This window comes from Piliocolobus tephrosceles, chromosome 18 (genome assembly GCF_002776525.5).
Source record: "Piliocolobus tephrosceles isolate RC106 chromosome 18, ASM277652v3, whole genome shotgun sequence".
Classification (NCBI taxonomy): domain Eukaryota; kingdom Metazoa; phylum Chordata; class Mammalia; order Primates; family Cercopithecidae; genus Piliocolobus; species Piliocolobus tephrosceles.
In genome coordinates, this window is record NC_045451.1 from 54,911,498 (window position 1) to 54,927,431 (window position 15,934).

The 15,934-nt window shown below is 38.9% G+C and overlaps 1 protein-coding gene and 1 long non-coding RNA gene across 2 annotated transcripts in view; one reads left to right on the plus strand and one right to left on the minus strand.

The window, feature by feature from the left end:
* Nucleotides 1-15,934, minus strand: part of LOC111539752 — a 341,617-nt gene that overhangs the window by 35,896 nt on the left and 289,787 nt on the right. Inside the window, exon 3 of the long non-coding RNA XR_002730765.1 lies at nucleotides 534-614. This is a non-coding gene — a long non-coding RNA (uncharacterized LOC111539752). The remainder of the gene's footprint in view (nucleotides 1-533; nucleotides 615-15,934) is intronic.
* Nucleotides 1-15,934, plus strand: part of CHST9 (carbohydrate sulfotransferase 9) — a 279,908-nt gene that overhangs the window by 30,200 nt on the left and 233,774 nt on the right. Inside the window, exon 2 of the mRNA XM_023207750.2 lies at nucleotides 5,472-5,687. Within this exon, the coding sequence (XP_023063518.1) occupies nucleotides 5,567-5,687 (121 nt within the window). The 5' untranslated portion in view covers nucleotides 5,472-5,566. The remainder of the gene's footprint in view (nucleotides 1-5,471; nucleotides 5,688-15,934) is intronic.

A 15,934-nucleotide genomic window follows, 5' to 3' on the forward strand; every position in this document is an offset into this window, starting at 1 on the left:
ATTGCAACACTATTCACAATAGCAAAGGCATGGAATTGACCTAAATGCCCATCAGTGACACACTGGATAAAGAAAATGTGGTATGTCTATACCATGGAATACTATGCAACCATAAAAATTAATGAGATCATATCCTTTGTGGAAACGTGGATGGAGCTAGAGGCCATTATCCTTAGCAAACTAACCCAGGAACAGAAAACCAAATACAGCATGTTCTCAGTTATAAGTAGGTGCTCAGTGATGAGAACATGTGGACACAGAGGGGACTAGTGGACACTGGAGCCTATCAGAGGGTGGAGTTTGGGAGGATAGAGAGGGTCATGAAAAATAACTAATAAGTACTAGGCTTAATACCTGGGTGACAAAATAATCTGTATGACAAACCCCTGTTACATGAGTTTGCTTATTTAACAAACCTGGATTTATACCCCTGAACTTAAAATAAGTTAAAAAAAGTATAGTATTGAATCAATAGAACAGAACAGTGTCCAGGTAAATACACACATACGTAGGTGATCGCTGGAGGAGTTTACAGAGGAAGGAGTCACTGGGGAAAGAGGTTGAGGATAAGATCGGACTGGGGAGGTGTTGATGGAGTTGTGTTTCACCGGAACCTGGAAAAGATAGTGGCAAAAGTGAGGACTCTAGCTTTTCAAAGACAGAGGCAAAGATGTGTGGGCGTGGACCGATGAAGGTAAACTTGGAAGGGATGGTAGTAAACGGAGGGAGTTCATCCCTGCTGGTCTCTGTTTACTCCGAGAGTGGGAAGGAGATAGAGGATGGTGCAGCTACTATGGAAGTGGGAGAAGGAGTGGGCTACGAACACTCATCTGGGAACAACAAGCCCCCGACTCCTGGTTTCTTTTCTGCTAAACTGACTGCATCATTTGGTCCAAACCGATCTTCCCTCAAACCCACCACTCCTTCCCTAAAATCATAAATGTCTGCTAAACTGGGAAACTCATAATTTCCTTTATGTGAATTGCCTTCAGCAAGTAATCTATTGCTATACTTAAGTCCCAAATTACTTCCGTTTGTAGCCACAATTATTTAAAAAAATAATTTTTAAACTTTTAGAATAGAGATGACAGAATGAAATGATTATATTTCTTTTCATAATTGTTAGAGGTAAACAAAAAGGTATGTAAATGAAAATATTTTTAACAAAGAAACATAGACCCCATCTTTTAGTATTTCTTCATATTTCTTCATTTGGAGGTTAGGACTAAGGATTTACAAATACAACTATAAAAAGTATCAATTACCTGTATTTTCTTATTGGAGCTCCAAATTCCATTCAATGCAACAAGTTGTTAAGTACCTTTTAGGCTCAAGATACTGTGTTTATGGGAAGGGAGAAGAAGGAGTTGTACAAAATACAGGAAGCCTTTGGCTGTAGAAATGTATAATGCTCATACATAAAGCAGCATTATTCCAAGTAATTTCAATCTCCAGTAGTCTGCACTTTTCCCGCAGGCTTGGAGATAGATATATGATTTCCAAATAGGTGTGTTTTCCCATCACAGCTGACCTTCAGGTTTGCTTAAAGCAATCCTGCTGCTCCTACCACCTCACCTTTGTTTAATGAGAGCCATTTCCTAACGCCAACGTTGGGTTAATGGACTGAGATAGGAGAAAATCAAACATATCTCTCCATTTTACACCAGATTGTCTTTCCGCCTTGTGGCTTTAATCACTCAATCCTACTCACATCTGCCATAATAACAATTATGGGTTTTCTACTGCTTTCTCACCCAGGAGGATATGTCAGAGGATAGCAACATCTCCTGAAGAAAGGAAGGGCAAATTCTTAATCTTTTTCCAGCGTCGTAGGTAATAATTTTCTTCTGCAAACCCCCAAGGAGTGCTCCTTTTGGCTCTTACACCCACCATTCCCACAGGTTCATGGCTCTGCTTTGATTTGCGAGTTTTCTTCTAGCCTTTTCTCTTCTGAGATAAGTTTTAATTACGTAGACAGATTGTAAAAGTCTCTTTCTTCTTGTAAACAACTATTTCTTTGTTAGTACAGATTTTGTTTAACTGGTTTCCTCCTATCTGAATCTTCTTATGTACCCAGGAATTATGTCTGTTCATTGTTTAATGGCAGCATCAAGAGAAGAGAAAGCTGGCTTCATTTCATAGCTTCCCTTGAGGGATTCAATTTGGAACACCTCAAATTGCAAATCTCCCTTAGGAACTGTTTTTTGTTACATACGTTTGGAAACCCATAATATTTTAGTTTAGATTCAATATAAGAGCAAAGTATCACCCATCAAATAAGCAGTATGATAATACTCTCTACTCTTCTACTTATTTAAAAACTTTCTTTACTACCTGAATCAAGGAAATGCCTGAAATCCTCAAAAGCACTAGTGAAGTGTTAAACAGTTGCCCCTTCCTCAGAGAACTCAGAGAAATGGATTTGAGAAAGCATCTTAGGCAGCGCTGACAAATAGCTCTTACCCTGGCCCCTTCCAGGTCAGAGCTAAAATATAAAGAAAATAAGTATTCAGACCAGGGGCAGTGGCTCACACCTGCAATCCCAGCACTTTGGAAGGCTGAGGCAGGTGGATTGCCTGAGGTCAGGAGTTCAAGACCAGCCTGGCCAACATGGTGAAACTGAGTCTGTACTGAAAATACAAAAATTAGCTGGGCATGGCTCGCAGCTGTAGTCCCAGCTACTCGGGAGGCTGAGGCAGGAAAATCGCTTGAACCTGTGAGGTGGAGGTTGCGGTGAGCCAAGATTGCAGCACTGCACTCCAGCCTAGGTGACAGAGCGAGACTCCATCTCAAAAACAACAACAACAAAAAAAAACCAAAAAAACAAAAAACAGAAGAGAAGTATTCACGACATGATATTTTTCTCCTTCTGCATAAAAACTTTTAACTGTTTGGTGTTTTTTTTTTTTTCCTAATCAAGAAATCATTCTAATTACATAGTACATTCACTTCCAGTTCTGACTTCTTATATTGTCTTTGAAGCCCATTTGTGTGAAAATTGGTTTTTTATTTTGTATTTTCTTTTTTTTGAGACAGGATCTTGCTGTGTTGCCCAGGGTGGAATACAGTGGCACAGTCACAGCTCACTGCAGCCACAGCCTTTCAGGCTCAAGGGAAATGCCAGCCCCAAGGACTATAGAAACTCAGGGTTGACAGGAGGGCTCCCATTGAATCATCTCACGTTTTGATTTCTGAGGTCACTTTTTGAGCTCCTTTAAGAGATAGGGAATTCTATCACCACAAAGTTAAATATGGTATCATGGATATCAGCTTTGGTTTTTGGTTTGTTTATTTTTTATTTGAGACAGAGTCTCGCTCTGTTGCCTAGGCTGAAGTGCAGTGGCCTGATCATGGTTCGCTGCAGCCTCCGCCATCCTGGGCTCAAGTGACCCTCCCACCTGAGGCTCTCCAGTAGCTGGGACTATAGGCACATGGCACCACGCTGGGCTAATGTTAAAATCTATTTTATTTTTTGTAGAGACAGGGTTTCACCATGCTGCCCAGGCTGGTCTTGAACTCTTGAGGTCAAGCAATCCTCCTGCCTCAGCCTTCCAAAGTGTTAGGATTACAGGCACGAGCCACCTCACCAGCCCTGAAAATTGGTTTTGCCAAGAATACCTAAATATTATCCTTTAACCAGATAAGCAATTTCCCACAGCAGTTTTTAACTTTTAACTGGCACCCCATAAAACACCTCTTAAATAGGCAAAATCAATATTTTCCCTCAAAGACTCTCCTCAAAGATTTTTGAGGCAATGAATAGAAGAGATAACTTTTTGATGCGGCAATGTGCATGGTATCTTCACACTGAAGAAACATTTATTCAGCTCACCCAGAGGGGTTGTGTTCTGTGGCCAAGGAACAGTGCCAGGGTTTCTGGCCAGCGTTAGATACAAAGCCATGACCTTGGTCCCATTAGCCAGACTGCTAACCAGGTGAGCTCACCAGGCAGGTTATTGCATACTTGTGTGGCAGTTCATTGGGAATAGGGAGTCTTTTTGTTTGTTTGGTTTTTCTATGTTTATTTTTATTTTATTTTACTTGAAGTTCCGGGATACATGTGAGGAATGTGCAGGTTTGTTATATAGGTATACCTGTGCCATGGTGGTTTGCTGCATCTATCAACCCATCGTCTAGGATTTAAGCACCGCATGCACTGGGGATTTGTCCAAATGCTCTCCCTCCCCTTGCCCCCATCCCCTGACAGGCCCTGGTGTGTGATGTTCCCCTTCCTGCATCCATGTGTTCTCACTGGGGAACAGGGATTCTTAATGTGGGTTTCAGTGAAGGTACATGAACATTTTGCCATTTTATGCAAGATTCTGTGTGTGATTATACTTTTCTTTTCTTTTTTTTTTTTTTTTTTTTTGAGGCGGAGTCTTGCTCTGTCGCCTTGTCTTGCTCTGACTGGAGTGCAGTGGCCGGATCTCAGCTCACTGCAAGCTCCGCCTCCCGGGTTTACACCATTCTCCTGCCTCAGCCTCCCGAGTAGCTGAGACTACAGGTGCCCGCCACCTCGCCCAGCTAGTTTTTTTGTTGTTGTTGTTGTTTTTTTTTTTTTTTTGTATTTTTAGTAGAGACGGGGTTTCACCGTGTTAGCCAGGATGGTCTCGATCTCCTGACCTTGTGATCCGCCCGTCTCGGCCTCCCAAAGTGCTGGGATTACAGGCTTGAGCCACCGTGCCCGGCCAGTGATTATACTTTTCTAAAGAGAGGATTCACATTTTCATCAGATTCTCAAAAATGGATATGATTTTTTAAAAAAATAAAAAGTTAAGATTATATTAAACGAGATTGTTCTAAAAGAAAGTCTTTTCAGTATTTTTTTTAAATAAAATAGCTCTTTATTACTGAGGTAGATTTCTGTAATCTGAGGTAGATTTCAGTGATTTCATGTTATTGTGGGAGGGGTCCTTGAACCCTGACCTTTTAATATTTTTCTTTTTATTCCTCTGAAGGATTTTAAACGTGCCCTTTAAATTGGAGAAATCTGTTACTTTATATGAGAGAAAAATGATAGAGTACACTTTCCATTTTTGAATTTTATATATTCTTAACACAGGAGGTGATTTTTCCTTATGTTCTACAAACATGTTTTTCAAAACCCATCCTTTAACAACCCATTCTGTTATTCTTCCTACTTGCAATTATTTTAAGTTATCCCAAACCTTACTTGACACTTTATAATATAGGAGGACTTAAGTCTGTCCAGACTTTGCCTAACTAAATGTTAGGATGTTACTTATAAACTGTAGGATAATACATTCCTTAGATAAGATAAAAGTATGCAATAGAAAATTGGCATTCTAGGAACACCTACTACAGTCGTTTCTGTCTTCAGAGCATTGGTGTGCACATTAAGTCTTCAGCGTTGTTGAGCGTTGCATATTTACAGCGTTGCATATTTACACCATATTTGAGAATTAATGTTAGCAGACGTGTACAATGTAGATTTCTTTTTAAAATTCTAGGTTACTTTATGGAATGGGCCCTTAGAAAACAAGAAAAGACTGAAGTTTTACAGGAAAACAAATCATGTGGTCTTCAGATTCTGAAATGAGGAGAAATGCAGCCATTTGAAATGGTCATGAACCCCAAACAAGTCTTCCTCTCTGTGCTGATATTTGGAGTAGCTGGGCTACTCCTCTTCATGTATTTGCAAGTCTGGATTGAAGAACAACATACAGGTAACACATGTGCTTTTTCTTCTCTTTTAATTGTAACATTAATAGCTATTTTAAATTAGTTGTGATGCTTATTAATATATTAAGAATCACAATATTTTCAACAACAAAAAATGAGTCATAAGCTAAAATTGCCAGCTCCTAAAAGGAAGGAAAATTATACAACTCTGGTAGGCATTTGTTTGGTGGCTTAACAATGGGAATTTTTGTTATCTCAGTGGGGAATAGTAGTGCTCCTATAGTCCAGAGAGAACTGCTTGTAGAGAATTTGTCTTCAAAACTATAGCATTTATCCTACTTCTTGTCTGTCCGTGGAGCATCAGGCATAAGCCTAAAAGGAGGTGAATGTAGAGCAGGCACTCCTTTAATTCCTTCTTAATTTATGTTGATACTCAAAATTGGTATAAATATCATTTAATACCTTTATTATAAAGGAGGGATTGGCAAATCTTTTCCATAAAGGACTAGGTCATAAATATTTTACTCTTTGCAGGCCGTAGCATCTCTACCACAGCTACTCAACTCTGATAACATATCAAGAAATGGCCATAGATTACATGTAAACAAATGGATCAGGCTGTGTTCCAATAAAACTTTATTTACAAAAACAGCTGGTGGGCCATATTTGGTCCACCGGCAATAGTTTACTGATCCCTGCTGTACTCATCTTGTACTTTTGTTTTTCAATTTGCAATTGCTGCACACTGGAGGCACTCAATTACTGTTAAAAATGATTATATTTATAATGATATAGTATTATTAAAGTAAAAGACTTAGAATATCATAGAAATTTATACATACAGTTCTTGTGAAGTTCTGATGGTTTCCATTGGTAGAAATAGACTATGGCTTATGACTGTTAAGGATAATAAAGTAAAAACAGAAGAATGATTTCTCAATTGTCTCCAATTGTGGCCCATTTTCAAGTTATTCTAGACATAAAACCCTTTAGAATCTTCTCCAAAAGACAATTTAATACTGAGTTACAACTATGATTATTTTTAAAATTGTTTCCATTTTTAAATTCCTTTCTTTAATTTATCCTCGTACTTTTTTTTTTCTTGAGACAAGATTTTACTCCTGTCACCCAGGCTGGGGTGCAATAGCATGATCTTGGCTCACTGCCACCTCCACCTCCCAGGTTCAAACGATTCTTCTGCCTCAGCCTCCTAAGTAGCTGGGTCTACAGGCACACACCACTGGACCCGGCTAATTTTTGTGTTTTTTTGTAGAGACAGGGTTTCATCATGTTGACCAGGCTGATCTTGAACTCCTGAGCTCAAGTGATTCACCTGCCTTGGCCTCCCAAAGTTCTGAGGTTGGGATTACAGGCATGAGCCACCGCCCCTGGCCAATGCTTTTGATGTATTTAATTTATATAGTAACTTTTGTGAAAAGAGATTGCATATAATGATTTTCTGGAGAATATGTAACATATTGTCAAAATATATTCTTAATTCCCTTTACAATTTACATAAACTATTATGCCAACTTTTCTATACTACTGAAATAATTTATCATAATAACATCATATTTAATGAAATCACCTGTAGTAAAATATATAGGCTAATTCTTCCTGAAATATAACCCTTAGCATAGATCCTGTAACATAGTAAGCCTTCAGTAGGTGTTTGTTGAATGAATGCATGAATGAATGAATTAATTAATTAATTAATGGATTGAAAATTCACTGAACACTATAGACCGAAATACAGCAAAGGAGGAAGAAAGAAAAAGATCTCATTGTTTCGAGTTTTGCTAATATCGTGGTCTCATAACAAATTTCACAAAAAGACTATCACAGCAAGATTTTAAAACTTAAGGGAAAATATATTCATATATATAGACTACTATTCCGCAGAAATGTGTTTAGTCTGTCACTAAGAAATTATATATCTAAGGAAACAGGTTAATAATACCATACATATAAAATGTAGTTTACCAAATGTGTCCATAAGCATTAATAGCTACCATTTATGGAGAGCTTAATAAGTGCCAAATGTTTACATAAATTTTCTGTAATCCTCATATCTTACTAGGTGAGTATTATCCTAAATTTACAGATGAGGAATATGAGACTTCAGAGGGTTTAGGGGCATATCCAAGGCCTTGCATGGCCTTGGTGCAGAGGGGAAAGCCTGGATTTGAATCCAGGTTGTACTGCTACGAGATCCACGCCTCTGCTCAATGTATCACCTCCATGAAGGAAAAAGGTGAATATTATTATTTCTCTATAGCACAGATGAAGCAAAGAAGACTCAGAAAGTTTAAATGACTTAACTTGTAGCGTGCAAAGTTACATGTTTTTGAAGTGTAACCCATACCTAGGTTTTCCTATTTCTTGGAATCCCTAAAAGAGTCTCCTAACCAAAACACTGGATTATGTAGACATACAATTAAAAATGCAGTAGCATCAGTACAGATGTTTTAAAATCACTGAAATTGGTCAATTAAATGACATACAGATGTGTAAACTCTTCTACAAGCTTAAATCTTGAGTTCGTAATTTTCCCAAGTGTTAGAAAATTATTTTCCTTGGTTAAGATTGACTGATAAAACACCACTTACTCTGTTAAATTTTATTTGAAATGTTACTAGAAGTGCTTTTCCCCGATTCTTGATATATTTTAAATGAATTAGGTAATATTTCATAAGCTACTCATGACAAAAAGCATAAATGTAAAAGTCAAGAGTCCTGTGGATAACTATTTCTCTGAAGAAAAACTGTAATATTCTTCAGGAAGACTTCCATCTGAAGTTCTGCCTTATACTAGGTTAGTGCTGTGGGTTGAAATTCTATAGTTTTCTAGGTAGGCAGACATTTATGGTTTTTTGTATTTTTTTTTTTTTTTTTTTTTTTTTTTTTTTTTTTTTTTTTTTTTTTGAGACGGAGTCTTGCTCTGTCGCCCAGGCTGGAGTGCAGTGGCCAGATCTCAGTTCACTGCAAGCTCCGCCCCCCGGGTTTACGCCATTCTCCTCCCTCAGCCTCCCGAGTAGCTGGGACTACAGGCGCCCGCCACCTCGCCCGGCTAGTTTTTTGTATATTTTAGTAGAGACGGGGTTTCACCGTATTAGCCAGGATGGTCTCCATCTCCTGACCTCGTGATCCGCCCGTCTCGGCCTCCCAAAGTGCTGGGATTACAGGCTTGAGCCACTGCGCCCGGCCTGTATGTGTGTTTCAAATAACATCAGGAGCATTAGGCATTTTAAAAGGCAATCTCTTTTTAAATAAATAAATATGTGAATATGTGCTTTGATGTTAAGTTTAAAAAAATGGAAAATCTGTCTTTTGGACACTTTAGAACTGTCGCTCAAAGAAACTTTTAAAGATGAGCTGGTTTGGTTCCTAGACTTTCTATAAGTAATGCTGGTTTTAAAATCTAAATGGCTTTGATCTCACATATATTTCAGTTATATATGAGAACTCTTAGGTTTTCTTCCTGTCTTTTATTTGAGGCCTTTCAAATCTAAGATACGGACTATTTTCTAAGCCTCCCTGGTTTTCTTGGGTTTTTTGTATTAAAATAAAATACTTTAGAATTCAAAAAATCTGAAATATGCTCTGATATACTGGTAAAGGATTATGAAAACAGATTTTTTGGAAGTAAAGAGAAGCTGTATGACAGAGAAATTAAAATCTATCCAATTATACAGTAGAGTTCCATAATACCAGCTACTTTTTCAATATCACTATCAATTAATTTATCCATTTCCTAGTGCTAATTTGCAGTATGTTGATATGTTATCGCAAATTTTATTTTATGGTTTTTTTTTTCGTAGTTGTTAAAGGTACAAACTTTTCATTCAGAAGGATCTTGAAATCTCAGATCTCCTGTTTGTTAGCTTTGTAACCCTGGGCAAATTTCTTTGCCTTACTAAGCCTCAGTTTCCTTATCTGTAAAATGAGGATAGTCATATTTTCCACATAGGGTTGCAGTGAAGATAAAAGGAGACAATGCTTGCAAAGCACTCAGCGTGGTGCCTGGCAAACAGTAATGCACAACGAACATGAGCTGTTATTATTATCCTGGAAATGACGCAGAACATCTGCAAACTTGCTTTTTCTGAGTTGCCAGAATTAAAACTCAGCCACAATTGAGGAAAACTTAATTGTGCCCAAGCTTGTGTCTTGACTGATTAAGGTTAAAAAAAAAAAAAAAAAAAAAAAAAAATTGAAGGCTTAGATCCAACTTTGTTAAATTAGTTGGGACAAGCTAATTGGCACAGAGCCATTCTGGTTCCCGATGTAGAAGCTGGCAGGAGAAGGATAGAATTGAGTGCATAGACAGAGGTCATTGTCCAGGGGCATCTCGTGTCCGTACAAGCTGCCTCCACGGGCAGAGGAATCACTCATCCAGCAGTATTTCTTGAAGACTTAACAATTAGATGTGCCGAGCACCATGGTGAATACAGGCATATAATAGCGAGCCAGATATAATCCTTTTTCTCAAGGACACTACAGTCAAATGAATTGTAAAGGGAGAAAATGGTCCCGAGTCCAGGCCAAGCCACTGGGACAAAAGGAGGAGTCCTTTGTGACAGAAAAGGGATAGGCCGTCCATTATGGGACAAACTAATGAGTTGGGGGCAGAAGAAGCAGTGTAGTCCGTTGTCAGGGATAGAACTGCTGACCAGATAGAAGCACTAGAAGGAGGGGAGTGGAGGCTGGGCAGATGAGAGCGTGCAGAGGACCCAGAGGACCAGAGGAGGGCAGAGAGCTGTGGGTATGATGCAGCAGTGATGAGGGTTGGTTAGGATAAATCACAAGAATGGCTTGTTGTTTATTTTTTCCCCCAGCTACTGTTTAAGTTTGCAATTTGGCACTCTTTATCTAGTTAGACTCTCACTGCTAAATGGAACTCATACCAAAAGGCAGGGTGTGTAACTGTTTCGTGTGTGCCATAAGATAGCATTTAGACCCTCTAACGACAGAGTCACCATCACAGCTTTAGATAAGAATTCAAAGATCCTCTTGAACCCCCCTGTTTTTTAAAAATACAAATTGGATTACATCACTCCCACGTTTAAAACTTTTCGGTCATATCTCATTTCCTTTAACAAAAACTTCTCCCCAGGGCCCACAGCTGTGTGAGCTGTAGCCACCGCCTGCCTCCTTGGCGTCATTCTCCATTCACTCACCATGCTTCCGGAGCCACCTCTCTTCCTCTACTAAACCAAGCCCTTTGCTGACTGGATGTGCTCACAGTTTCAGGAGCCTGGGATCCCTTCTGTTATCTCACCTGTCAGGGCTTGGCTCAGATGTCACCTTCCTTGATCACCCCCACAGTCAATCAGTGCCCCTCTCTCTCTATCTCTCTCTCTATCTATACACACACACACACACACACACACACACAAATAAATCAATATATATAGATTATGTAATTGTGCATATAAATAAATATAATCAATTATATGAGTCAATATAATTAATAGATAATAAATTATCTATTGATTATATGTATAAGTCAATCTGTACATCTTATTTTCTTCAGAGAAATTATCACAATCAGCAATTGCCTCCTTAATTATTTGTTGACTTATTAATTGTCTGTATCCTTTCCTATTTTGTGAACTCTATGGACAGAGAGCTTGTCTGACTTCCCTCAGCATCCCCTTTTCATAGCATGAAACCTAATATGTGACAGGTGCTCAACAGTATAGTGTGTGGGTGGATAAATAATACTTTGCTTGGTTTTCCAGTATCCCCGTCTAATGATCACACAGACTGTGTTTGAAGACTCCTGGGGACAAAAAAATCACTCCTTCCCAAGGTATCCACTCATCTTACAGCAACTTCCTCAGAAAGCTCCATATATTCAGCAAGAACTTGCATTTTAACTTCTGCTTAACAACTTGCCCTACCTGTATCCCTGACACTTCATAAGGCTCATCCTCCTTTCATAGCATAATCTGATCATTTTCATGGAGAATGAAACCCCAAATTTTTGAGACACATTTTTGCTCTGTCACCCAGACTTCTTAACCATTTCATGAAGAAGACACTCTGGTCACTCTTGCCTGGACCGTGACATCTACTATATAATTCCGTTTAAAACATGACGTTACTATTCCCGTGTGTAACTTGTGTTAGAAATATGCATGTGTAACAACACTTTCTATCAAGTAATGAAGAGTTATATACACATATTTTAAAATATACAAAGCAGTGAAAATCAATACAGATCCCATCTAATAGTTTACACTATGTATTTTCCTGAGATTTTCCAGAGTCAAGTTTAGTTTCAGCCATTCCAAACTGAAACCATTTCCTCAATGTAGCCTACATTACAAAAATCTGTCCAAATAACTTCTAAGCATTTCTATCTAGGACCAATAATTTTTTAGCTATTTATTGATAACCATTTTACATGTTTACTTACAACCCAGAAACTTCTTTAAAAACTTCATAAAACTTTTGTTTGAAAACAAGAATGGCAGCCTTATAGTTTCAGCAGTTATTAGGTCCCAGGCAACGCTCTAAACACATCACACCCATTATCTCATTTAATCCCACAACAAGTCTGAGACAGGTACCATTAGTATTCCCATTTTTCAAGACAAGAAAACTGAGGCTAAGCAAATAAGAAACCAGAAGTCTGATACAAGCAGCCTCATTCTAGGACTCCAACTAAGCCACCCTGCAGTGTGCAGAGATGGTGAGCATTGTAGAGTCTTGCTAAGAGAAGGCACTAGAGAAAGACACAGTGCACTGGCCAGGCAATGGGCCACCCAGGCAGTCATTCCAGATGCAGAATGACACTCCATGCCTCCAGACCACACCACGTTTCTGGGATGCCGCGCTGTGCCACAGTAGGTCATCACGTGTATCCTGCTTGGGCAGCATTTCCTGGGTTCCTGTGAAGCCTGATCTCTCATTTCCACAAGTAAGCCTTCTCCATTGCTCTGGGTAAACTATGGTATCTCCCTTTCTTGCCCCTCAAAAGCCTAACACTCAAGTAAACTGAAAAATATTATCTAATCCAATAGTGGTTCTCAAACTTTAATGTACATCAGCATCCCCTGAAGTTTTGGTTAGAACAGACTGTTGGGCTCCACCCCCAGAGTTACAGATTCACTAGATCTGGGATGGGGCCCAAGAGTTTGCATTTCCAACAAGATTTCTGTGGACCCTGATGCTGCAGGTCCAGGGATTATATTTTGAGAACCCCTGATCCAGAGTCTCTGTACCCAAAATGTGGAAAGCAGCAGAAGCAACAGCGTCACGTAAGAGCTGTTAGAATTGCAGACCCTCAGCACCCACACAGGCCTGCTAAATGGGAATCTGCATTTTAATAAGAATCTCAGGTGCTTGCTCACCATGTGAAGTGAGAAAAGTACAATTAGATCATGGTTCTCACCAGCTGCTTGAGAAAGACCAGACGTTTTAAGGAACACATGCCTTGGTCCACACCCTGACATGTTGGTTTTGGTTCCCGGCCTCCTCCCCAGAGATGCTAATTTGCCAGGCTGGGAATGTGGCCCTGATATGGGGAGTTTTAAAATATCCCCAGGTGGTTTTAATATTCAGGCAAGGTTATGAACCACTGGCCCAGAGGTACTGACTTTGGCTGATTTATTGGCACTTCCTCTTACCTCTCTCTCATCTACAAGGCATGCACTAGAAGAAAAAAAGGGTGGTCACTGTAATACTCTTATTAAGCTGACAGAAGAGGAGAAAGACTGTAAACAGTGTGTCTGAGGTCTGCATTTTCACCAAGACAGGCTTCAAGCTATAAAAAGTTGAACAATAAAATGAGGCCAACAAAGTGAAATTATTTCTAAACCCAGCAAATATTACTGCAGTATGGATCAGCTGACCCAGCCAAGGAGTCAGACAGAAAAATATACTCTTCCCAAACAAGTGTTTGTTCTCCATATGAAACGGCTCACTACTGCTTCCTTTCCTTCTAAAGCACTTTTTTGTCCCTTGTTTTGTGTTATTTTTAAAATTTTTTAATTAACAAGTAAAAATTTTATACACTTATGGTACACAACATGATAACTTAATACGTGTATACCCTGCAGAACAGTCAAATCAAGCCACTTAACATATGCATAATCTCACATACTTTTTTTTTGTGGTAAAAAACCGCTTAAAATCTCCTCTCTTAGCAATTTGAAAATATACAGTACAATATATTGTTATTAACTATAGCCAGCATAGTGTACAATAGATGTCTTCATGTAACTGTCTCTAAGTGAAATTTTTTGTTTTCTGACCATCTCCCCAGAACTCAGAAACTTTTAAAATTTTTCTTGTATACTTCTAGTTAGATTTTTTTCCTGACTTCTACCAGTTTCTTTCTGATTCATGCCAAATAAGTACAGTGTCTGAATTTAGGATTCAGCATTAACATCTAAGGTCAATACTTTAGCTATGAATTATCATTGCTAGCCTATAAGAGAATTATATAAATATAACCCCACCTTTTTAAAACTCATTGTCACCAATCCATGCTCTGTAGAACTCTGGTCCTGAACACATTTTGCCTGAAAATACTTTTTTTTGGTCAGTGATGTGACCTTTCAGTAGGTCAAGGTTCTATTCAAATCCTACATGTTACTATCAGTGTCAAGTTGGCCAAAATAGATGGTGACTTGTACTAGTTTTTGTTTGTTTGTTTTTGTTTTGTTTTGTTTTGTTTAAGCACTATAAACATCAGTAGTCCTGGTTGTATTTCAACCCTCTCAATTTGTATGAAAATGAAAAGTACTAGCTGCAAGCTTCTGATTTCAGGCAGAGTAAAGCCACCTTATTGCTTTTCCTCAGATAATTGATTCTGGTCTGTGCATCTGGTGTTTCTAAGGAGACTTCATCTTGCTTTTTTTTCAGACTAAGTACACTTTCTCTCTCTACACTGAAGCATATTTTTGACATACAAAGTTTTGTTTCTAGACTGGACTGATAGAATTCTTTTCCCCTGAACCTCTCTGATGAGAGAGTCTATTCGTTTCCTCTAAAAAACAGACCGTATATCCTGATTGTGATGTTGCTGTTTTGAAATTACATTTTCTTTCAGGTTATCTTTGTATACTTGAACTAGAACAAAGCCATTTTTTACATAGAAGGATTTTATGTTTACTGTCAATCATATACTCAGGGAAATAACATTGTTTTTCTTTAAAAAGTCACTCATTTGAATTACTTTCTCTTATATCTGTAAGTGTGGCAAGCAATTTTTTTAATCAAATGAGTACATGTTCTCGCTGCCCACTTCTGGACAGCGCCACACCTCATCTTCTCGCTACATGATTATTCTCATGTCAGGGCTGTTGCCTCTTCCTGAAGCCCATTTCCTTGGCCATTTCCCTGACTGATTTTTTCAAATCCTTCAGGGTACAGCTCAATATCACCTTCCCCGAACATCCTATGTAAAGTGGAAGTTTTCTCTCTCTGCACCTGTCTTATTGTTTCTTAAAATTTACTTCATGGCACTAATCTCAATTTGTAATAATTCCTTTTGTTTGCTTACATATGCTCTGTATCTCCCAGTAAAATGGAGGCTTCCTGAGGGCAGGAAACTTGTATTTTGCTCACCAGAGTCCCACAGCTGCCCCTGTTTCCAGATGCATATTTCAGTCCTCACCTTGCCATGTACCCCCAGCAACCCTATTCACTCAGTCAACTACAGCTCAGCTCTGTGGGCTGTCTTAACTCTCTGCCCCAGCTTTTCGAGTCTCTTGTATTCTTGTGTACTGTCCCCTGCTTTTGCCCCATACCCCAGAAGTGAAGGAGTCATGGATGTCAAGTTGCTTAAAGTCTTCTGAACCTGAATAACATGCAGCAGCGAAGCTTTGCAACAGAGTCGATCCCATCAACATAGATGTTTAACATCTAGTAATATATTGAATGTGTTTGTTCTCCCAGTATGTTTTGAGCAATATAAACAATGATGCACTTGCTATCTACAAAGTGGTACCGGGAACTGCCACATTACAATGTAACCCTTCATTTGTTCTGTTGGCAGGTACCTGGCCAGTGCTAGACCTGTCATTCATAGTGCACCACACAGGATGAGCACAGTAAATTTATCGTCCAGGGGATGGGAGGCTAATCAAAGCTTGGCCAGTGATTCCCTTTCTGGGGATTCTGGCTTTTGAGATTTGGAATATAGGCTGAGTACCTGGACTATCTGATGCAAACTCAGAAGCTTGTTCAGCTGCTTTCTACCATGTGGACCAGAGCAGCTGAAGATTCTAGGCTTAGAGCAAGAGAAAGAAGAAAAGCAGACAGGAAGAAAGGAACA